Source organism: Hydractinia symbiolongicarpus, chromosome 13 (assembly GCF_029227915.1).
Source record: "Hydractinia symbiolongicarpus strain clone_291-10 chromosome 13, HSymV2.1, whole genome shotgun sequence".
Lineage (NCBI taxonomy): Eukaryota > Metazoa > Cnidaria > Hydrozoa > Anthoathecata > Hydractiniidae > Hydractinia > Hydractinia symbiolongicarpus.
In genome coordinates this window covers 7,057,579-7,083,002 of record NC_079887.1, presented here as the reverse complement: position 1 = coordinate 7,083,002, position 25,424 = coordinate 7,057,579, and the positions used below count along the sequence as shown (strand labels likewise).

Here is a 25,424-nt window from a genome sequence, read left to right as displayed (position 1 = left end):
GATACATTTTAATATTATATATAGTTTATTATTTTATTTATTTGTTTTCAATTTCTTTTTCTCTGTAAATATTTTTAACGATTTTATAATGATGGCAAATATAACTTACTTACTTACTTACTATTAATTATTGTATTTTGTTTAATGGCCAGGACGCTTGGATGAAATTTAAATTTGTTAATTATGTTATCTATTATGTCAAGGTCATCTTCAAAGTTTTCACCCGGCCAGTTGTATAAATTTAAAGAACTTACAATATTTCCAAAGTAACAATTAAATGTTTTTGCAATATCATTTGATTTAGTCATTATGTTTCCTTGTTCAATTAAAATAATATTGCTGCTGTTTCCAGCTTATTATTATTATTATTATTATTAACAATTTCTTTTACATTGACGTGTAAAAAAAAATTAAAAAATTCTAGCTTCTCGGGAAAAGTCGCTAATTAAAGTCAATGAAGAAGGCAATTAATTTAGTTAATTTGACTTCTTTGCTTTGCATACCATCATCCTGAAATAAAGGATGGTTAGACTATAGCTTTTATTTTTGGGATCCTATATATTGCAAGGAAGTGGTATGCCAGAAAATTCGGGAAAAAAAACAAAAAAAACAACAAAAACAAACCGCAAAATGCTATAAATACTAAATAAAAGTCTGCCTGTCAAATAAAACCTAATCCATTAATATACGGTTTGCACAACCTACAAGGGAAACTTTCTGGATTCCATTTCTTAATTTTTGACTTAAACTCTTGTAACGTTTCAGATGTTTTTATATTTGATGGTATCATCTGCCACAATTTTGGCGCGAAATTTGAGATAGTTTCAGTGCCATAAGTGGACGTTTTTGCTGTGCGATAGCAAAGTTCTCTTTCATTTCTCAAATTATAAGTGCTACTACGGAACAGAAAAAAATCACTAATTATATCATGTGAGAGTTTGTTTTTAGCTTTATATATTTCTATAGCTAGTGTTTCAAGATTTTTTTCGTGTATCGTTTTTGATTTATCTCTATGTAACAGTTCCTTAAATGTTGATGTATGGTCACAATAGATTATTCGAAGTGCTCTTACATGCAGATTATTAATTCTGTTATTCAGTGTTCTATTGTGGAACATCCATATCAAAGGACAGTAACTGAATTGAGAGGTAACAAAAGCCTTCATAATAACTCTTCTTTTTTGAGTATCCATGTAAGGTGCAACACGCGCTAACGCATGTAGTTTCTGGCTGGTTTTTTGACATAAATCCGTTACATGCAAATCAAATTTTAATTTCCGATCAATTTTTATCCCTAACAGTTTCTGTTGGTCACTGTTTTCAATGTACGTGTCTCCAACGACAGCTTTTGTATCAAGTGGTAAGCTAGAAAGAAGATGGCTCTTTGCTTCATTGGCTTTCATACCGTTTTCAGCAAACCATATAAACATTCTTTTTGCTGTTTTTTCAAGGTCTTCTACAACTTGATTTTTATCAGACCCATACGTATATGGGGTGTTGTCATCTGCGTAGCTAGCTATATCAGTTTCAATCTTTATCAGAAATAAATCTATCAGGAAAACGTTGAAGAGTAGTGGGCCTAAAATAGACCCTTGTGGCACACCAAATAAGATGTCCAGTAACGTACTAAATGAGTTGTTTATTTTAACTCTTTGTTTCCGGCCAGTTAAATAGCTATGTATTAATCTCAAAGCATCCTTGTCAAACCCATAAGCGTGCAATTTAGCAATAAGTAAATCGTGATTTATACAGTCAAAAGCTTTAGACAAGTCTGTCAATAACGCTGCGTAAGATCCTTTATTATCTAGGCTTTTTTTACATTTTTCGATCATTGCTATAAGGCATTGCTGCGTACTAAAACCTCTCCGAAAACCACACTGCTGCTTGTTAAAAATAGGTTGAAAAAAAGCTTCAATTTGTTCGTATAAGCATTTTTCGAATATCTTAGAGATATTAGGCAGTATACTGACCGGGCGGTAGTTACACTTGTCCGTACGGTCCTCCTTTTTGAAAACTGGAATGACGTCTGCGTTCTTAAGGCGTTTTGGAAAATTGGATTGGTCGATGTTATAATTTATGCTATTGCACAAAACATTTCCAAAAATGTCAGAATTTTCCTGTATTATTTTCGTTGGAATGTCAGACTGCTGTGTAGTTTTATTTTTATCCAAATCTTTAATTTTTTTTGTAACATCAGATAGGCTGACTCGTCTAAAAGAAAGCTTTTTACCAGACTCGCCATAAAACTGTTTGATTTTGCCAACACTTGGATGATTAGCAAATTTCGATTACGAGGTCTCAATAGATTTATCATTAAAAATATTATCATTTTGTGGATTTTCATTTAGCTTGATTCTAAGATTGGGAACAAGGTTGCAAAAATAATCATTGAAAATCGATGCTATTTCAGGGTCATCAGTGATAGTTTTTCCATTTTCGACTAATGTTATCGGCTCTTTGTTTTTGACTTTCTCAGTAAAGCAAGGTTTAACTGTGTTCCAGATTTTTTTATTATCTGTAACACTTTTAATCTCTAAATTGTTATAGTAGGTTTCTTTACTTTTTTGTACTAGTTTGACACATTTATTTCTTTGCTTTTTAAAAGCAGTTTCATTTTCATCGCTTAATTAATAATTTTTGGTTCCTCCTTTTCGAAGGTAGATTTAAGAATAGTATATATCATGTGATGACAATCACTGAAACCTGTTTTGTAGGAATTTGTAAATTTAAAGCAGAATTTGCGATTTGTGAGGAGTAAATAAATGCAAGAACCCGAACCCTTAAAACTTGTGTTGCCCTTAATGAGATTAACCAAATTGTGAGAGTTCATAAAATCAACCATTTTATCTTTTTTAGTCTCAAGGTTAAAATCCCCCATCACTAGATAATTATCATAGGTCACAGAATAGTGATCTATCATACTTGAAAGATTATCTAAAAATAATTCATTGTCTTGATTCGGATATTTATAAATACTTATTACAAGCCACATTTCCTTTCTAAGATTCAGTTCAAAAGATATTGCTTGAAAATCAGCTGGTATAGTAAATGTAGTTAAAAGGCGGTTTAGTAAAGAAGACTTCAGATATACTAGAAGCCCACCACTTCTATTACTAATATCAAGACGATATTGTTTGTGATATCCGTTCATTAAAAACTGAGCTGTCGGGAAAGACTCATCTATTTTCGTTTCCGCTATGCACACAATGTCAACATTACCACTAACCATGTCACTATAACCTTGAAATTTATTACGGATAGAATTTATGTTCAAATAAGAGAAAATAATATTCTTGTGATTCTTAAGACGCCTACCCTTCAAGACTTTGAAAACATTTTGGCTTGAATTAGCAGTGCTCAGCTCTGCAGATTCAAGACGGTTAGCAGTATCATTAAAACTTTCTAATCATAATTGATTTAAACCTTTTATAATATTATTTGCTAAAATTGATGACCCAGTTTTGTTTAAATGAAGTTTACTTAAGTTTAACCCTCTTTCATCAATGTTAGAGTTATTAATAAATATCATACCTGTGTTACCACAGTAATTTTCCAACCATTCATTCCTTTTGTTAATAAGCTCGCTATGATTTGAGTTGAATTTCGTGATTTACATCAATTTCACGTATTGTATTTACTACTGCTTTCAGTTTTTTTTGGTATTTATATTGTTCGTGGAGAATCACAACATTTGGTTTTTTTCGCACTGTTGGTTTTACGTGATCGATAATATCTTCCGTAGTAGCGCCAGAATGACATCTAACCTCAACCGTATCAGTTTGTGATATCCCTCTCGGTGCCAAATCTTTAATAATGGAATCGCCTATTACTACCACTCGTTTTTTTTCAATTACTGGGGAATTCTCCATTTTACGTTGATCATTATTGACAGTAACAGTTTTAGTTTTATTTTTGTTGTAATTATTAATTTTATTGTCACTTGTATGATTACCTTTGTTATGCGTTTGAAGTGGTCTATTGTCTTGAGAATTAACCGAATTTGATTCGAAGTTTTTTGTAAGTTTTTGTTCGTTGCCATGGTTACGTTGAAATGTATGAGAGATGTTTCTCTTTCAAATTTTTTTTTTTTTTTGAGATTCTCCATGGAAATTCTGCTTCCCAATTAGATGTTCGATTACTCTATCTTTCTCCGTTAGCTGTTGTCTCATAAATTCAATCTCCGATAGTAGATGGGATATAAACGCAGATTGAAAATTTGCAATTCCAGGATCTTTAAATATTTCGTCTTCACCAGTCGTATCAATCTTTTCTCTATGTTGGGTCTCTTTACAAATATTTTTTTCGTTGATATGATGCTTGGTGACTTAAAATCGTCCACTGTTACATTTAGAGTATTGTTTATATCTTCCAACAAACCTTCACACAGCTCTCTGCCGCTAAATGACAATTTTATTTTATCATTTCGTTCGTAAATTTCTCTGTTAAGAATCGTGCCTTCCGCCATCTTGGTTGCCGGCTTGAATCTAGGATAAAATGTTGCAAACAATCTTGGTGATCAATGCAATCCGAAGATATATTCAACGGAAAAATAAAAGACAAAGTATTTTTTTCGCGAAAAAATCTATTTCTATGTATTTATGGTTAATAATCATTTATGCCTTTTTTTGAGGAAGACGGGTAACGTAATTGTAGTCCATATTGTCAAACATGCCCCTTTCACACAGCTTCGCATGTCGTTAACGTACCTTATACTACCATTACAAAAAATATTTGTATTCTGATTTACTATTTGTTCACATGCCCGACTACCTATTGTCTTTAACAACCATTGCTACCGGCGTGATTACCTCATTATAAATCTTGACCCTTTTAAAATGTTCAATCATACACCTCGATGCCTTTACCGAGCACATGAGGAAAATACTAAGATGGGAAGTTTATATTTGGGTCGTGATATTACGTTGCAAAATCTACCGAAAATCAACGTTGCAGCAACGCGATGTGGTAGTCATTACTTTTTGGTTAGCCGACTTCGCAACTTAAAAGCAACGTAATAGCAACGTTGCTTTTAAAAAATTATTTTTGATTATTTGTGAAAATAAAGTCATGTATAATCCACAAAATATACTTTCGAAAAAAATTCTGACAATAAAGTAATCGTTTTGCAATTGACAAATTCTTGTTTTTAACCTCATACAAACCGCTTTTTTACATTAAGTAATTAGCTATAAATTCTCTGTGGTAATCTAATTGCAATTGTCTTTCAATTTTGACTTATCATACAATAACAGTTAAGCTATGTAATTTATGGATTTATCAACTGATATTTTGTATAATTAGTTCATAAGTATGTTTAACTAGAATATTACATGTTTATGTACATAACATAATGAAGCTGTAGTGTATAGGCATATCTTATTATGTACATGTGTACTTTGTTCTCGCTGCTGTCATTGTTTTTTTTTTTTTTGTCGTTGTCGTTGTTTTATTTTATTTTATTTTGTCTTGTTTTGATTTAGTATAAAAAAAAATTATGGAATCATGCACTAAATTCAAGAATTCGCCAAAGTATATACCGCTTAATGGAATAGAAACAGAAGAAATCAAAAGGTCTTGTATACAACAGGGTAAACTTTACGAAGATGCAGAATTTCCACCGTTGTATTCATCGATGTTCTTTTCACACATACCAGATATGGATATAGAGTGGAAACGACCCCATGTGAGTATGATGGATTCACTGCTTGTTATTTGCATTTAAAATAATAAAAAAATTTAGCGGGACAAAGTGATGTATAAATGAAAATGTTTTAAAACTTTTCTTGGAAAGGTTATGCTTAGCTATAGAAAACAATATACCGAGGTGTATCTCATTAACTTCTAGGAACTTTGTGCTGAACCGCAAATGTTTATATGTGGTGCAGGCAGAGATGATGTAAAACAAGGAGTCCTTGGAAATTGCTGGTTTCTTGCGTCAATTGTAGCGCTGACGGTCCATCCAAAATTATTTGTGAGGATTGTTCCAATAAATCAAACATTGGATATTCTCGATAAACAATACTGTGGACTTGTTGTTTTTCGATTTTGGCAATTTGGTAAATGGGTTGAGGTTGTGATCGATGACCGTTTACCAACTTCGAATGGTCGTCTTCTTTTTTTACATTCGTGTGAACGTTCCGAATTCTGGGCAGCTTTGCTAGAGAAAGCGTATGCCAAGTAAGATAATTTTAGTGAATATTTCTATTTTTTGTTTGTTTGCCGAATTATTGTTTGTGTGTGATAATTAACTCCAGAGGAACTAAGCCTCCAAACTTTAAATCTAAAACTTAACTGGTTGAGTTTATCATGGTGCTTGCGCTTTATAATTTTCCTTCTTTCTAAACTTGAAGTTTAACTGCATCATCCCTAACTTCCTTATGTTATAGATATTTAAATGCTTTCGAGTACCTTGGCAGCATCAAATCTGTTTTCTAAAATCAATCAGCAGTAGTACTCTTAAAATTATTAGTATGCAAAGAGATAATCTTGCCAAGCCTGAGTTGTAGTTATTTCAACATAATGTACTTTGCTTTTTGTATTTTTCAAAAGAGAAAATGTATTTCTAGGTTATATGGCTCATACGAAGCACTCAATGGTGGCAACGCATGTGAGGCAATGGAAGATTTTACTGCTGGCATAACACAGTCGTACAATATGGACATTTCACCTCAAGATTTATATACTGCTTTGTCAAATGCCCTGTCTTGCGGTTCACTTGTGTGTTGTTCTATTGATCCTGACCCAAATATACGTGAAGCAGAATTACCTAACGGACTCATCGTGGGTCACTCTTATACAATAAGTGATTGTAGACGGGTAAGTCATTTCGATTATGATTGTTGTATCTATATGGGCATTCTGTAATATTACCATTTTCATGATAAGTTGATTTTCAAATCAAAAAAATAATAGAATTTCAGGTACTTTCGAATGCTATGAGCTCTCCTTTGTAATATTGTAAAAATGTGTTTATTTCCTCTGCGTTTCTTCGCGAAATATAAATTCTAAATCTTCTACGACGACGGCTATTAAATATCTGCACAAAGACGTTCCGTATTTTATAAAACTGAATTTGTAAAAGAAGCACGCAATTAATTTCATTACGTTATTATCAACGTTAAAAAACTTTTATTGTTTAGTTCAATTGCTTTTTTATTCATTGTGATTTTTTTTTTCGCTTAAGGCTCTGGAAATAACCAAACAAAAATATCATTACGCGAAAATATTATGCCATAATGTAATCTGTGCCATGCGATAACTAGTATTTATTAAAAATTACTAAACATACTTGTATGAGTCATCACATTTGCTCCGAAACGTTTAAAGCTCTATTTCATTTGATACAGCTTACATTTAGAATTAGAATCAGATCACAACTGTATTTTTTAGGTACTTTTTACATTTACATTCTATCTTCAGGTGGCCTCGGTGGTATTAGTGCGTATGCGAAATCCCTGGGGTAATGAATATATGTGGAAAGGAGCTTTTTCTGATCGGTAGGAATCACTTGTCTCCTTAAACAGTTCGAAGATTTCGTTTTTTACGCATAGACATGTTGTTTCTGCTCCTTTGTATAACTTTTTACAATTCAGTTTTTACACTTTCTGATCTGAGACTTTCGCACAAAGTCATTATCACGCACGAAGTTTATCTAGGATAATCGAGTCTGGGCTAATATGCTCAAGATTATTGAAAACATACCTTTTTCACTCTTTACGAAGCGAGATGGTGACTACAAAAAAGTATTTAAATATTGCTATTCAAATGTTTTGAGTTTCTTGGTCATCCCTAAAAGGAATTGGACAAACATTTTAACCGCAGAATTTTATGTTTATGTTTTATTTATTTGTTTCAGATCCCCCGAGTGGTCGTTAATATCGCCGGAAGAAAGGATGGAAATTGGACTTACATTTGATGATGATGGTGAATTTTGGTAAGGACTTTACCTCAGTTATTATACTTTCCCCTGAGGAAGGTTTAAACTATTTTTTCACCGTTCTGGCCCCATTATCTTGAAAAAGAAGGTCTGTTTTCTACTTAGACACGTGTAGTCGCATCGATCAATAACGCTGCTCTCTCTTAATGTAAACTGTTTTCCTTTCTTTTGTGCAAATAAAAAAATTGCATATATATATATATATATATATATATATATATATATATATATATATATATATATATATATATATATATATATATATATATATATATATATATATATATATATATATATATATATATATATATATATATATATATATATATATATATATATATATATATATATATATATATATATATATATATATATATATATATATATATATATATATATATATATATATATATATATATATATATATATATATATATATATATGCAAGTGTAACAAGCTGTAGGCTTGTATAAATTATTTTTTTTTCTTTCATAATTGCTTTTCAAAGATTTTCATCAATTTGTACCTGATGTAAAACGCAGAATTAAAAAGTAATGTTTTTTTTTCAATTAGGATTCCAATAAATGATGTGATATCAAATTTCTCATGCATTGACATATGTATGCTTCAACCAGCACCTACATCCGGAACTGAATCAAATACTTGGACTTTATTAAAACACCATGGAACTTGGCAGCGTGGTGTATCGGCGGGTGGCTGTCCAACATTTAAGGACACCTTCTTTTTAAACCCCCAGTTCAGGTAGAATTTATGATTTTAAAAAGTGTTTGATAAAATAAAGAAAATGGCCTTACAGTATACACAAGGAAATATTAACACCATTTTACCAGTCCTTTTTGCTGTTATTTTCCTTGCAATTAAACAACGCCTACGCCTTAAATATTTTTATCTCCAACTGTTTTTGACTACTCAAATACATATACAGTGGAATCCCGTTAAAGCGGACACCATTGGGACACACAAAAAACTGTCCGCTTTAACGGGATGTCCGCTTTATAGAGAGTTTGTGTCAAATTTTATTTTAGATGGGATTTTGACCGAAAAAGGTGATTTATCCTTTACTGGGCTTAAAGTAAGAAGTTAAGAGGCTAGGATTTGAGGGTATATAAGCTATATTCAGAAACAATAATCAAACTTTACAAGAAAAAGTGTTTGATAGAGGCTTGCTTCTTGCATTTAATTTGTAGATCCTCAATCTTTTTTGTAACTGCCGTCAGCATTTTTTGACTTTCTTCATCGAAGACGGTACAACGGCGCATTTTGTCCAACGTTGTGATGATTTCTTTGCAGCTCATCTGCTCTTCTTGTTCTGGCCCATAGTCGTCATTATCCTCGTCATCTTGGTCGTCGTCAGAAATTTCCTGAATCTAATCATCTGGCTTTTCTCGATTGCAGATTGCATCGATACTATCATCTCTGACCTTCTGTCGCCAATCGATTTCTAATTCGTTAATCATGGTTTCTGATGCTGGATTGTTTGCGTCGAAGTTGACATATTCTGCTGCGGATAAGTCTGTAGTAAATTCCTTTACAAGTGCCTCAAACTCCAAATCATCATCTCCGTCATTTTCTTCTATCTCCTCGCTATCTCTTTTGATGCCACATTTCTGAAAACAATTTTTGATTGTCGAACTGGATACTTCCTTCCACGCATCTTGTATCCAGCGAATAGCAACAAGCACATTGATAGCCTTGACAATTTCAGTTGCTGATGTGTTCTCCTAGATTCTTGCCAATACGTATTTAACAAGTTTTTTTCTATATTTGACCTTGAAATTTTGAATGATGCCTGCATCTAGTGGTTGCAACCTCGAAGTTGTATTTTTCGGTAAAAAGACGATCTTGATCTGCGAGAATTGGATGACAGGGAGCATTGTCGAGAAAAAGGATCACTTTTCTATCTTCGAGTACCAGCTTTCTGTTAAAACGTGTCGATACGGTTTCCATGACATCCGATGTCATCCAAGACTTAGGATTAGAAAAGTAATGAACATCAGCAGGGCATGAAGGAAACAGCGTGGTGATTTACTTTTCCAGATAATAAAGGGTTCGTCAACTCAACAAACGGTTTCTGTAGATACATCTCCAGCCTCGCCGACAATGCGACGTTCTTTGATTGAGAAGGTGGATTTCCAGCGATCTAGCCAGCCATCAGAAGCTTTGAAATTGTCAAATTCACTGCTCTTTAGTTGCTCTTTTATTGCAATCTATTGTATTATTGTTTTGTATAGAGTACAAGTATAGAGTATTGTTTTGAATCTTTCGTTCGAGGATACCATGCTTATATGGACATTTGGACACCGAAAGTCGACGATGAAAATCTCTGTTTGAAACCAAAAAGCGACAATGAACATGATAGCTTTGCAGTTGCTGTTTTGCCGGAAGGAAAAGTCGTTGGACATGTTCCAATGAATTTAAGCAAATTGTTCAATAAATTTCTTAAAATCCCAAGCTGTACGATCAGATGCAAAGTCACTGGGAAACGCGTGAACCGTGTGGCAGGTTATGGTCTCGAAATTCCAGTGCATTACGCACTCATTGAGCCTGACAAAGCTGTGTCTTTTACAGAAAGGTGTATTAAAAAGATTTTAGACTCTGTTGATAAAAAAGTTAGAAAATGTCTGAAAGAAGAATAAAAATTTCGTTGCAAAATCTTTGTTTCCATTTTTTGTTTTGTACTGTCCGCTTTACAGGGAGTCTTTATAGGGAAAATATTCATTTGGTGCAAAATAAATTGTCCGCTTTAACGGGTGTCCGCTTTATGACTGTCCGCTTTATAGAGAGTTTTTTATAAGAGTTTGACTTAAAATCAGTCCGTTCCAAGTGCTAGTGTCCGCTTTACCGGGCTGTCCGCTTTAGAGGGTGTCCGCTTTAACGGGATTCCACTGTACCTTTATAAATCAATTTTCGCGACAATTAAATTTCGTCATTTCGCGAATTCAACTTCTTTAAGGGATATGCTATAATTGTCACTGTCACAATTTAGGCTTGTAAAATTAAACAAGCCTAAATTTTCGTTTAATTTTCGTCCATTCCGTCATTCGCGAAATTGAACAACAAGTTGATATAACAAAAAGGATTTTCAAAAAATAATCTTTATTGAGCAAAAGTTTCCATTTTTGAGTTCATAACGTAATACTTGCGAATACCTATATTTGTTTTAATGAACTTGCATAACACCATATATGTACTCAGGCTGCACAATATTATTTATAGACGTATTTTAAAGTTCTTTTTTGCATGAGGAATGCGCACACTTAATTAGCGTTTTTTGTGTTTTCATGTTTCCGTGTGTTTTTTTGTACCTCATCTTGTCTTATTTTATATTTTGACCATTCCTTGTAACAGAGTCGAACATTTACATAGCCACAAGTTTATGATTACAGCTTGCTCCTTTGTCACCTTTCAGATAAACACATAAACACCAATGTAAACTTTTTAAGCGGCTTGAGTGTAGGTCATCACCTGATTTTTTATCTCCCAATTTCTCATGTGTATGTTGGCTCACAATGACAACAGCAAGTTAGCTCACCAGTCAAATGTTCTTTAGAATCGAGCGAGTAATTAAAATAACCAGGCGCGTCAGCACTTTGGATATCACACATTATGTTGTTCTATCTATTATGAGTATAATGCGTGAAGCGCAACGCAACTATGACGTCATGACTATTAAAGTTTCAACATGAGTGATAAAAATATGCTTTTGTGATCTTCTGATCTTACTCTTTTATTTTAACAACAAAAAGAAATTTGTCCCTGCTTACCTTAGGGGCAGAGATGACGAATTCTCTGATAAATCGGATTGGAATATTGGCTTTATGGTTAATGAAGGACGAAACGCATTTCAACTATGTGATGAAGTCGTAAACTTGTACTGGGAAAAAAACATGCACATTATACAATTAAATTTGGTCAATCAGATAAATAAATTTCCGCGAAATCTTTTGAAATTATCGATCCGCGAAAGCTATAAAAATTTAAAACTTTTATTCTGAAAATGGCGAAATATAATTCTTGCAAAAATTTATTTTCTTAAGGTAACATACAGACAGCATGGTATGTTGCTTAACCCTAACTCGGTTCTCAAATACATCGGATTACAAACCCTTCTAAAAAACGTGAAAAGCTGAATTATATATCATTAAAATCAATGTGCTGAGGCTTAGTAGCTCTAACCCATTGTCAAAACATTTTTAATTCTCTATTAGTTCTCTGTGCAAGTGTACTTTTTGTTGCATTTAGAATAAAAGTATCTGGGCGTAATTGTTCAGACGAATGCACTGTTGTAGTGGGTTTGATGCAGAAGAACAGAAGAAAGATAAAAAGTCTTTCTGATCGACACATTGGTTTTGTTATTTACAAGGTATATTTATACTGATTATTCTTTTTTTGAAATAGCAAAACCACAATACACAATGTGGATATAAGAAGATTGAAATTCCATGAAAAGTAGTTAATTTTAGAAGTTTATGGTTTTTATTGTAAAAAAGTAAAGCTGTTTGCTAGATTAAAAAGAAGAAAAAATTAACGTTCCCTAAATTCCATCCAAAATTATTTATTTCTTTCTCCTTCAAATTCTGTTCTTACCATAATTTTTTTCCTTAATGTTTTGCAAACCTTCCAAACACTACTACTAAAAAAAGTTGTTATTTAAGCCCTGTAACTCCGTAAAATTTGGCATGTTAGTTTGTTTTCATTTGGAATTCTCTTGGAATTTAAAACAGGTTTGTCCTGGAAAAGTAAGACACAGTCCTAGAAAAGTTTTCAATTTTTTGTGATTAAAGCAGATGCTATTCGCATAAAATAAACTTTCTAATTTCCCTTGATCGTAGATACCAACAGAAACGAACAAGGATTTTTTGGATAATGAACGTTTCAACAAAGAATTCTTCGCAGGACACAAATGGTGCTGTAAATCGGATAAATTTACTAATAAGAGAGAATGCGTTTCAACATTTTCGCTATCAGCCGGAGAGTATCTAGTAGTACCTTCTACGTATAAAAGCGGGGAAGAAGGAGAATTCCTTTTGCGAATATTTTTTAGATAACGCTGAATGAATTCCATAAAGCAAGTTTTGCTAATGCAAAATAACGCACGGTACCACCATAACTTGGTGCTTTTTGTAAGAAATTTTTTGTAAAAATATAATTATCCTTTTTATCCGTGTTTGTTTAATTCTGATAAAGTCTTAAGCACCGTTACAAATACCTAAAGCCTTTAAGGGTACCTTAAACCCTTACAGGTAATTTAAGCCCTTACATGTACCATAAGTTCTACAGGTACTTACAGCTACCCTAAGCCCTTAAAAAAGAGTGTTTACAAAAAAGTGGATAATTCTCCCTCCCATCTGTTTTTTTTAAGTGCAGTCGCGAAAGTTTTTTTAAAAAAAATACAGTATGTCCGAGACTCTACATCGGTTGCGAGCGCCTTACAATATGAGCGATCCACTCCATATCTATACTAAAGTCTACTAGAATTTGAGGCGCGGATCACCGTCACTTGAGCAATTAACCTTAAAGTTTTGTCACTCAGCTAGTTTTACAATAATTGACGGAATAAACAAAAAAGCACATTCTGATGACACAAATAAGCGCCCGGTATCTTTTAAGACCCCGTCGTAATTAAGCGCCGAAAAAAAATGTAAAAGAAATTACACTCTATCATTTTTAAGCAACTATTATTGTGTATTTATTTCGTTGGAGAAAAACTCCATCACCCAGAGCATAATTTTTCCTTTGTTCGCATGTTCTCTCAGACATGCTTTAGTAGCATTAACTGCCGATTACGCTTTAATACGTCGTTTGAGTTATGCTAGTTAAAAAGTGCAAGTAGCCAAAGATAGTTGTCTACAACAACGTTTTCCAATATTCATTCTCACCTAATGCCGTTGCGAAGGAAACCATGTCTGTATTATAATTTTGTGCACAATTCACCAAACGTCTTGCCTATTGTAAAGTCACTGTGTGATCCGAGTGAGGCGCATTAAGCATTATAGTGTTTTGGTTAACATATATTTTGTAACAAATAACTTTCCTTCAAGTTTACAACCCGTTTTTTCCTTTTTATAGCAAAAACAATCGGTCAATATTATTTTATTTTGCGGAATAAATTGTCGTTAAAAAAAATTTAACATGACACCAAGTTTACTTGTTATCATGAACGCTTATTACAGGTAAACCATGTCACACATCAGCATAGTTGTAATACCATTTTCAAAAAAACTTTATCACAACCTCGTTTAATTAAAGGAGAACTAACGATTGATAACAAGTTGTGCTTAGAATTTTCATTATAATGTGAATAGAAACTGTGAATTTTTTATATTTGTGAACAGTGGTTGTTGGCGCCATAACAGTGTCGGTTAAGACTTTTTGTTTGGTAAAATACTAACTTGTGTGACGTAAGTCCGCGGCGATGTAAACAAATACGTTCATATTTCATATCATATTTGAAATGAGTATCTTTGTAAGAATAAAAAAATTTATAATAAAATGCGAAATTTAAAAAAAATTTATGCCATGTTGTTTTCGGGATCTGTATGGATGCTTTTATTGCATAAAACAAATATGTCTTTATTTCCTTAGTTCTCCTTTAGTATACAGGAAATACCCCTTCGTTACGCCGTTAGGCTAAAAAAACTACTCAGTAATATTATTTTGCGGAATAAGTTTTAATGACAATAATAAAAAGGTGTAGCTCTACAAACTATATTTTTTGCGTCGTGTGAGTTTACATGCACCATTACCTTACGCGCAATCGAAGATTTCCTGGATGTATAAGAACATACCTAATACATTTAGCATAAGAATTATTGATTAAGAATTATATTGTACCCAAACTGCATTAAAATTTTATAATGACATACCAAACTGATTAAAAACAATAAAATAGTACGAAAAAAAAGGTCAGTTATAGCTAGCTAGCTCGCTTTAGCAGGATGTTGCTTTGAAATCTACGTTCGTAGCTATATCTTAAAAATCGTTCGTTAAAGGTTTATACATCGTTAGAAAATGTGATAACATATTCATCCTAACATGTAAAAACATCCAGAACATAAATATTTCTATAGGTATAAAGTATTTATAGAAAAATGTATGACCTAAGAACCTGACACCATCCCTTCCAAACCAAAATAGCCTTCTGGAGCTTTTTTTAGATTCTGCAGTGATTTCGAAATTAAGCTGCGTGTAAACAGAACAAACTCTGTAAAAATTGGGTTTTGCAGGAATTTGCAGAAATAAAGAAGCGCGCAACCATTTTGAACAAAATATAGAAACTTACAGAGTTTTATTGTTTACTCACAATAGAAGACAGAATGTAAGTCGTTCTTTCATCTAAACATTCACGGAAACTTAGACCCCTTTTTCATAAGAATATCGAAATTTTAACCACGCTTGTCATTTTATTATTTTTCTGCAGTTCTAGAAACCTTAGCCTGATAATATAAAAAAAAATAAGGTAATAGTGATTGTTTTGGCAGGGTGTAGTAACGACAGGATTTTTTCTGTGCTTTTATCAAAATTGAAGTTGCAAGAAAGTAGTTTTGCAGATGACATAACGCCTTAATTGGCACACCGGATTAAGCGTTTACCCAGATGTAAAGCGTATTTTTGAACTTATGATTTTGATTTTGAACTTATGCTGAGACTTTTTGCGCAAAACTGATAAACCAATAGCGAAACGTTGTATGCCATAATACTTTTTTTACTAGGCGCTTCACCCAATGCAAAAAAAATTATTAAGTCGTGCTTTGAATGATAACTTTCAAATTACTTATGATAAACATATATTTTTCCACTTTTCAGTGAAACAACAATTGTCGAGCGCCTGAGGGCTGTCCATCATCAGTTGGTTAAGGCGCAATATTTTCCTCAAAATTATTCGGTTTTTTTGCGTAGAGTTTAATTTTGGTGCGCAAATTCGATGCCTTTTTATGCATTGTTTTTGCGAGATGAAACAAACGGTACCCCTTGGATGAGGAAGATCATTTTTATTTACTCGCACATGTATGTTTGAGATGATTATATCAGTCACTTGCTACGTGAACACGAGCTTCCGATGGTGATGGCTAATTTTCATCGACGGATGTAACACAGTAGTGCAGGTCGTACGTCCATAGGTTGCTTTTGATTTAACATGGCAATATTCGGTGGAAAAAATGAGGGGCTACGACTAGTTATATGTATTTCTAAAAAAATTCATTTTTGATTTTACCGTGAAATACAATATGTAATTCGTCACATTTCGTTTTCTCTTTTAAAACACTGAGAATTGCACATTAGTTCCGTAATAACAAGCAACTCCAGTACAGTGTCTCGCAACACATACATTAAGATGATTGTAATAAAGGGAAAAAAAACAGTTTTGCACCACTCTCTATATATATACTCTTTCTGAATTACGTTTCAAATAAGCGTTGTGGACGAAAAACAAATCCAAGAAGAAAAGTACAGAACAGACGTTGATGACTGAAGCAAAGAAAATGTTTAAATGAAGAAAGAGAATTATCAAAATTGACTGATTTATATCGTCTTTTTGTTGGAATTTCCACCAAAAGAAAAAGGCTTAAAAACTTAAATTTTTTTGATTTGGAAATTAGTGGGCACTGATTGACTAAAATATAACAGTGACTAATTTTTTCGCGTGCTTTTATTTTTTGCAAACTCGTTTTACAGATAAGGGAGAAATTAGTGCTTGCATTTTCAGGAAATGCCTAGGAACACAATCAAACTTTATACTTCTTGTTGAAAAGAAATTTTATAAAAAATATTAATACTTACTGGAGATTTAAAATTGCTTTTCAAGCTGTTTTCCAAATAATAACATTTTGTGAGAGTCGAAAAAACTTGCGTCTGATAATAGCCGACGTAAAGTTCAGCTATTATTGCGTATTATGTATCTAAAGGATTTATTCTTAGACATTATTAATTAAAAAAAATGGCATCGTTTAATGAAATCGCTGAATTTAACTCTGTCAGTATATCAGGAAACCTACATAAAAAATTTTTGCGTATCAATATAGCTCCTTCTTTTTTAGTCGCGGTTGGTTGATTTGGTAAGACCAAAAGACAATAGGCCTCTTGCAAATCATGTAAAACTTTTCAAACATTTTGGCTTTTAAACCAATCATAAGATAGAAAAGGTGATAGTATTAGACGTCCTTCACAGAAACTTGACAAAATGCAACAAAATGCGACAACTTCCAGAGCTTTTTATCCTTACGAAAAATACCCGACGTAGGAGTCAGGCTTATGTGTTATGACTAATAGTACATACCAATAATGTATATCCCGCTGCAAAACAAGTTTTGGTTCTCTGAAGAACAGTATGAAGAGCTTATGTCATCAATAAGCCATCAACTACGAAGGTAAAAATTTCGAATTTTTTGTATTTCTCTAGGGTCAATGGAAATTTATGTACGATATATATTTTTGACTGGAACCTGTAGCTAGGCATACCGGCAACATCTTCTTATAACTGTAGACCTTATCAACAAGAGGACACCGCACAATTTCTGTTTTTCAGAAAAGTCCGGAAAGGAAGCGTAACTTCACTCAAACTACAAACACAAGCCTGTCATCCCATGTAACTACTTAAAAGTTATCCTTAAACTTAAATTCCGCAGAATAAGTTCTCGTAAAAAGTTACAAAATTAGTGTTTCATTTAATAAAAAGGCGGAGCAGACCCTGTGATAGTAAAAAGTCATCCAGCCTTTTCTAATTTGCAGATAACAGATACTGTGAAAGTTAAAGGATAAACTAGTAGCAAAAACTATGTGAGTGCTTAGTATGGTAAGTCATGTCGCATATATTAGCGTTGCTAGGCATTCGATATTTTGCCTTAATAACTTTAAGTCTAAAAAAAATCTTTTCTTCTGCAACAGTTAATACGACAGCCTGTCGATATTGTGCACTAGCAAAATTGAGCAACATTTTTTTTGCAATATAAGCTTTTAAAAACTAATCGTGATTAAAAATACATGTGAATACCACATCTAAACATCAAACAAGGAGGCTGTTGTATTGACACTGGAAGGCACAGCTAACCCAGCTACATTGAAGCCTTAAATACAACATCAAGAAATCGGGTGGAAGTTTGTTATCTAAAATTATTCGTAACACCGCAATGAATGTTTAGTACAGGTAAACTGATATACGTGTCCCACACATTCTTGCGTACGGTGCTTATATCACTACGCCTTATAGATGTAATGCCTTGTTAATAAAAATTTATTAAAACTTCGATTTAAGTAAAAATACAGAAGACAGTCCGTAGACAACCTCCGTCCAGCTAAAACAATCATTCAACCATTTCACTTTGCGAAATAAATTTTGGTGGTTGTTATGAAATTTGTAAAATTCACTGTGAGTTTAAATAAAAACACATCTCCCTTCCCCATTGCAGTTCTTATTAATATGTGTGATATATATGCACTACCATATAAATGCATATATGTTTGATAAAAATTTCTTAGGACTAAGTATTTCTCCTATATCGAAAAAAACTTACCTAGCATGAATGACAACAAAAATTAACAGGGGATGCGCAATTCTAATTACAACAAGATGCAGGAGGTGCTTAAGCAATCTCGCTATTAAAAATGCACAACTATGAAACATCGAAAATGCAACCCAATTCTACAATTTCTGCTAACAAAAAATACAGCCTATCATTCATGGTTGAAAGTTGCGCGATTGAAACGTTTATGGTCTTAAACGGCATTTAGTTGACAAAAAATTAACATTTTGATGTCACTATCATGTTCAGCATACTTTTTTTGTTAACTGTGCCAAATTTTGTTGAAAATAAAGTAATTTTAATTTTTGGACCAATTTTGGCCTATAATGACATTTAGGTGATAAAAATCAAAATTTTGATGTCACTATCATGTTCAGCATACTTTTTTGTCAACTGTGCTATATTTTGTCGAAAATAAAGCAGTTTTAATTTTCGGACCAACTTTGGCCTAAAATGACATTAAGCAAAACTTTGATGGCACCATCATGTTCGGCATACTTTTTTTTTAACTTTGTTGAAAATAAAGTAGTTTTAATTTTCAGACAAATTTTGGCCTAAAATGACAGTTAGGTGAAAAAAATCCAAATTATGATGTCACAATCATAATTTTTTTGTTAACTGTGCCAAATTTTGTCGAAAATAATACCAATTTTGGCCTGAAATGTCATTTAAATGAATTAGCCAAATTCATACGGCGCGGTCAAGTTCGTCTGAATTCACTTGTAGGGAAAAAAATCATAATGGCGGCGATTGTTTCGATGTACTTGGCTAGATAAATAATAATAAATGGAAGAAAAACGTTGTATATTGCAAAAGTATATAGTTTATTTATGATATCGATTATTAAAGTTTATAAACATGGACAATACAAAGGATGTTAGCAATTATAGCTTTGAAGAATGTTCAGAATGGCTAAAAAGTACTTAGACCAAGTACTTAGAGAGTTTAGTTACGAAGTTTAAATCTGTGACGTTGCGATTGACCATTTGGTTAGTTAGTTACGAGTTGGAAACACACCCTCGCAGGCAAGATAGTGAAAAGAAAAAAAAAAGTAAAAATAGTGACCAAGATGAGATTCGAACACACGACTACTCCCGTGTCGGTGCTCAGAGAGGCAAAAATTTCCATTCTTGTAGGACAAATTTGCGTTTTAATACAAGCTCACGAGCTTGTAAATAGGGTTGAAAAGTTTATTTTGTAGTAGGATTGTGATTTTAAATATATTCGCACCAGAAAGCTTTATTGAGGGCACGTGAGCCATTTCCTATGCATTGATTACTGTTAATAATAATACAATTTTATGTAGGAAAACGATAAATTGGAGGTTCAAACTAGGCTTTTTTTGACAAGTCAAATATTTTTATATTAACTTTCACTGGCTTCCGCACACCATGATTCACCGAAAATTGGGAAGTAAATATTTGGACATGTCAAAAAACGCTTAGTTTGAATTCAAGAAATATGCGCCGCATTTTTCAAATCATAAGTTAGTCAAAAAAAAATTAGGGAGTTAGACACCAGTATTCGCTTGAACGCTGTTTTGATATAAGTTAATTTCTTGGTAGTCATCGAAGTTCTCAGAGATCGGTGTCAGCTCGGCATAGACTTTTGGTGGTACGGCTGATGGTGAGTTTGTTTCTGCAACGTCATCGTACTTATCATTTGCGCCTTCATTTTTATTGCTATTTTGTGATTTGGTTCCACAAGTGATTTTAGCTAAATAGAACAAAATTTGAAATTAGCTTGTTGGGTTGTTGCCATAAATGTGGGAATTTATCATTAATCTGTTATAAACACTGGTTGCCAATCCCGTTAAAGAAACTTATGTACAGAAGAACAAAAGAAAACGCCATTGATGTAATCCCCCTTCCCCCTTCGCCCCAACACGCATACGCACACACGTAGGACAACTTTGCTATACTTTTTTCCCAGATATTTCTGATTATTATACTATGCTTTACGATGGTACAGCAAATTGATAATAAGATTTAATTTGCTTGTTGCCATGCTTATCGGTTACTACGCACAATGTAACGTTTAGGAAGTTTGTGCTGCCACAAATCGCTTCTTATTCCTAAATTACACAGCTTCTTTAACTGATCGAAATTTTACAAAATGACACCTGTCATTTGGCGAAATAAAAATAGAGCAAAAATAGCATTCTACTGCAAAAAACACTCAAAGTCAAAACTCTACACAAAAAATCGGAATTATTTAAAGCGAAGGATATTGTACCTACGGCGTCAAAATTGTGAAGCCGCCGATTTGACTTCAATAGCACTTTTGCTCCTTTATGATTGTGACGTTACCGATGACAGAAAAAGTTTATAGGTGATGCCTAACAGACGTTGTTAAAGAAAGTTGTGAAAAGTCACACACGCGTCGAGTAAAATAACACTTGTGGTCAGGAAAAGAATATTTAAGTATTAAATTTTTGTCTGTTTTTTTTTATTCTTCTATAGTGTGCTTTGCTAACAACCAAATCAAGAACAAATCATAGGAAATGTGAATAAAGTAATAATTAAATAAAATAACTGTAACATAAGGAGCAAGGTCGCGTGGTGAACGTAGCACACTGAGGAGGTAATACATAGAAATTAATGGTGAAAGTAATTAAGTAAGTAACGGGAAGTTTTAATGTGCTTGGGGAATCTACTCTAACGGCTTGTTCTTCCTCCCCTCCGACTGTAACTATGTTACATTACCGCCAGAGATACGTATAACTTGCTTGCTTGCCACACCAGCCGGTTAGCAGTTAGTAGATGTTACCAAATGGGCTGACAATACTAAATTTAAAATGCCATGAAGTGGGAACTTGAACTTGAAACCTTACGATTACAAGCCGAATGCGGTACCAACATTTCATCTCCGCTGAAAAAATAACAAAACTCACCTTTAAACTTCACAATTAAAAATATAATTAGAATGAGAATCAATGTGGAGACGATCGAAGCACTAGCCACAATGATGATAGTTTTATTTTTATCCTGATCACCATCTAAAGTATAAAGGAGAAAATCCTTACATTCTTGGTAATAAAAAACGTTAGGTTAATGTGTTATTGAACAAATTTCATATCACAATCAGTATGCTGTCCTCATTAAACAGTCATGATGTGTGAAAATTGACTACAAATAATGTCGAAAGGTCTTTTTGCAAATCGCTATTTTTAATTGTAGTTTATCATCTACAAAAAAATTTATTTTTGTGTTGCACAAACAGTTGAACTTAAAAATATTTTCTTCATTCATCATGTAATTGCACTCGATTTCTGCTTAAGGAGGTTCTAAAAATTCAAAGTCTTCAGTTCTTTTTATATCATTTCTATAACAATAGATCTATTCAGTTTTGCGTATGCATGTTATTTGATTTCCCGCGCGTGCGTATAAGCATGCACACTTCTGGCTATCCTCGGAAATATTTAAGTTTGTAAAAATAGACGTCTAATCATATTGGAAATTTTGTTTTACAGGAAGTTCGCTAAAAAAAGTTCTTGTGTTAGAGAATTTTTGCTTGGTGCCAAGTTTTTATTTACACAAGTATGTTTATGGTGGTCACATATCTCGTTTAGTAGGTATTCGATTGTAACTTTTTACCTTTTTAGTTTTTCCCTTATTGTTATTTATACTTGTACTTTGCCGGCGCTTTGCCATAAGCTAAGTTTCTTGTTGCAAATTTGTCGGTAGTATTGTATTTGTCATTCTCTGTTTCTACTACACCTACTAAAATTTTGTTTTATTTATGATTTAGCGAACGAGATTAAATAAAATGAACTTATTCGGACTTTCTTTTTTACTTTATCTTTAGTACCTGTACCTGTATCAAAAACCGCTTGGTTATATATTAAAACCACTTTGTATATACAAAATCCTAGGCGAGGCTAAGTGGGCAAAATTATCATCCGGCAGTTAACGTCACAAGCGCTCCTGCTAAGGAATTTTTTACATTCAAGAAACAAGTTTCTGACAACGAAGCTTCTTTCCTAGCTAATATTTTGCAACTTTAACGACGTATATTTTTCATGCAAATTAAAACTATCGTTTTTGTAATTAGTACAATACTTTGATTTATTTTTTATTACTTTTTTTAAGTGGGATGTAAGCTTTTAGTCTGCCTGTTTGTACGCATAGTGGTACTGGAGCGGCAATGGCTTTGATCTTGCCGCACAGTTAATGAACAAGCGGGGTTCCATTTAATTAAAAGCTAAAATTCGACTACGCTATTTTAAATACGCACCTCTGTAAGCTTTGTTATCTCTTTCTGAGTACAACGCGAAATTCTATCGATGCCTGGTGGACGATCTTATGGAGCGGTGGTCATTGTGAAGGATGTTTGGAGTTAAAATTTTGTTTTTTAAAAGCTTTGGAGTTTTGTTACATTTGTTTTTTACCTTACTTGTATTAAAATTCGCGCTGTACTAGAATTCGCGCAGACCTAAGGTGTGCGAAATTAAGACTGAGCGAAAAATAATCCGCGCGAATAGCTTTCCCATCACAAACTTGGAAGTCGCTTGAGAAACCCTAAATTGATATGTAATTTAGTAACAGTTTTTGTAAGTAAAAATTTGAGATAGTTTTCAGCTGGTATAGTGACTTCTTTTCTGTTTTAAATAAAATTAAAATTACAATGAAACCTCTTCTTCTTCGTCTTCGTCTTCCTCCTCGACCTTTATCTCCAGCGGGATTTTCTCTGGCTCAAGGTAATTTTCGAGCATGAACCCTTTCATTTTTCGGAAGACTTCGTTACTTGAATCTCCTTTTCCAACACATAATTTAATTGGTATTTCCAAGCCCCCTTGAGGTAAAGGACTTCTGCGGAACTTTGTCATTCGTACTGTTGCATTGATCACACCGTTGTATTCAAGGTAGAATTTGCAAAAGCGGGAAATTTCTCGTGGAAGATGCCCTACAATTGAAAGTTTCTCGATAACAAGATCATGATCATCTGAAGTCAAATGTAAGTCTTCGAGTTCCTGTGCTCCTTCAACTTCACTTTGGTCTTGAGCCTCGCTTTTATTGTAATCTTTTCCATCTTTAAGATGGTGATCCTGATAAAAAGAGGCATGTTCTTCTTTCTCGCATTTCATGCACAGTGCGACTTTGCATTCTGTCCACCCAGGGTAACTTTCAGATGTTGGCACAGAACAATTTAAACTTTTGTTACAGGCAAAGTCACCACACTTTAAGCAGAGATATTTTGTCATAGCTTGACAACCGACGCAGTTTCCCTCAGCCATTTTTAAAATCACTTGTCAAAATGCAACGTGATTGTTTTCATCCGAGGATGCAATTGCATTGCAAAATCGAACGAAAATTTCTTTTCGAACGTAAGATGTCATTGCATTGATATGTTTGTGTTATGGTTTTGTCTTTCTAAAACAGATCTCCGTTGAAAACGTAATCATGGCACTTTTTAAGTATTTTAAGAAAATTGAAGATACTGTCTCAGAGAGCGCACAAGCTAGTGGTCTAGGAGATTCTGAACAAAATGAGGTTCAAAAACAGTTGCAGATGATCAGCGAGCCCCAACCAAAAAAGAAAAGGCAAAAATATGGCAATTATGACAAGCTGCAGCGTGCAGAGATTGGGAAATGGGCTATAGTTTATGGCATACGACCTGCTGCAAGAAAGTTTGGAGTCCCTGAATCTACGGTTCGAGGTATCGTCAAAAGCTACAAAGAAGCCAAAACAGATCAAGGGGAATTGAGAGAACTGCCAAGAAAGCATCGTGGTGCTAAACCCCTTCTTCCAGCCGAAATCGATGAAAAAGTTCTTGAGATGATCAAAAACATGAGAAAAGCTGGATGCGCAGTGAATTACAATATTGCTATAGCCATTGGAAAAGGAATTGTCTTGGCAAATGACCGTTCGCTGTTGAAGGAAAATGGAGGTCAAATAAACTTGGATTTTTCTTGGTGTCAATCAATTTTCCGACGGATTGGTTTTACAAAGCGACGTGCAACAACAGCAAAACAGCCTGTGTCTCCCGGTTTTTTGAAAGAGATGGGATTTTCTTTTCATCGTTCTATTAAAGAACTCGTCGATGCTCACGATATGCCTGACGATCTAGTGATAAACATTGACCAGACACCATTGCCATTTATTTTACTCAGCAAGTATACAATGGATAAGAAAAACGAAAAGCTAGTACCGATAGCTAACTCTGCTGATTATCGTCAAGTAACAGGGACTTTCTCAATCAGTCTCTCTGGAGTTTTTCTACCGATGCAAATAATCGACCAGGGTAAAACAGCCCGCTGCCATCCTACATTCGACTTTCCCGAAGAGTTCAATATTACACATAGCATTAATCATTGGTCAAACGAAGAAAAATCAATTGAGCTCATCAACAAGGTTCTCGTACCTTACGTCCAAAAGAAGAAAAAAGAGCTTGGTTTTCGTTCATCAAAGAAATGGCTATTGATTGCAGATGTATTCAAAGCACAATGGACTGACAAGGTCAAAGATCTAGTCGAAAAACATCATGGAAAGATGGTTCCAGTTCCTCATAATATGACAAATTACTTCCAACCACTTGACCTTACTGTCAATCGATCATGTAAATCATTTTTACGTGACCAAGCACAGACGTGGTATGCTGAACAAGTGCAAGCCCAGATCGCTAATGGAATTGCACCAGAAAATGTTTCTGTCGACTTGAAAATCAGCATTCTCAAGCCTCTACATGCTAAATGGGTCACCAAATACTATGATCATATTCGTACAAGAAAAGAAATCATAATAAACGGTTGGCGCAGATCGGGAATCATCGATGCACTTAGAGAGCAAGTTCACAAAGAGGACCCTTTCGAATAATTTTTGCATTATTTTTTATGCTGTTGAAAAGAACTGTTTGAAGAAAAAGAAAAGATCTACCAAACTGTACTGTAATTAATAGCTTTTAAAATCTCCTTTGATTTGCAATGTTTGCTTTAGTTTGACGAATAAA

General features: G+C 33.5%; 2 protein-coding genes across 3 annotated transcripts in view; one reads left to right on the top strand and one right to left on the bottom strand.

Annotated features, from left to right (window-relative positions):
- Positions 1-5,438: 5,438 nt before the first annotated feature.
- Positions 5,439-13,117, top strand: LOC130624010 (calpain-A-like). Its single transcript, XM_057439567.1, has 8 exons — positions 5,439-5,682; positions 5,845-6,176; positions 6,566-6,815; positions 7,419-7,495; positions 7,855-7,932; positions 8,509-8,697; positions 12,199-12,319; positions 12,789-13,117. Exons 1-8 carry the CDS (start codon positions 5,494-5,496, stop codon positions 13,002-13,004), a joined length of 1,452 nt encoding a protein of 483 aa, XP_057295550.1. The 5' UTR covers positions 5,439-5,493; the 3' UTR covers positions 13,005-13,117.
- Positions 13,118-19,264: 6,147 nt separating this feature from the next.
- Positions 19,265-25,424, bottom strand: part of LOC130623679 (adhesion G protein-coupled receptor B1-like) — a 36,138-nt gene continuing 29,978 nt past the window's right edge. The window contains exons 8-9 of one of the 2 annotated variants that reach the window (XM_057439188.1): positions 21,370-21,474; positions 19,265-20,192 (exon numbers count right to left, since the gene is read on the bottom strand). In XM_057439188.1, the coding sequence (XP_057295171.1) occupies positions 19,987-20,192; positions 21,370-21,474 (311 nt within the window). In that variant the 3' untranslated portion in view covers positions 19,265-19,986. The remainder of the gene's footprint in view (positions 20,193-21,369; positions 21,475-25,424) is intronic. The other variant, XM_057439187.1, reaches the window with a different exon arrangement.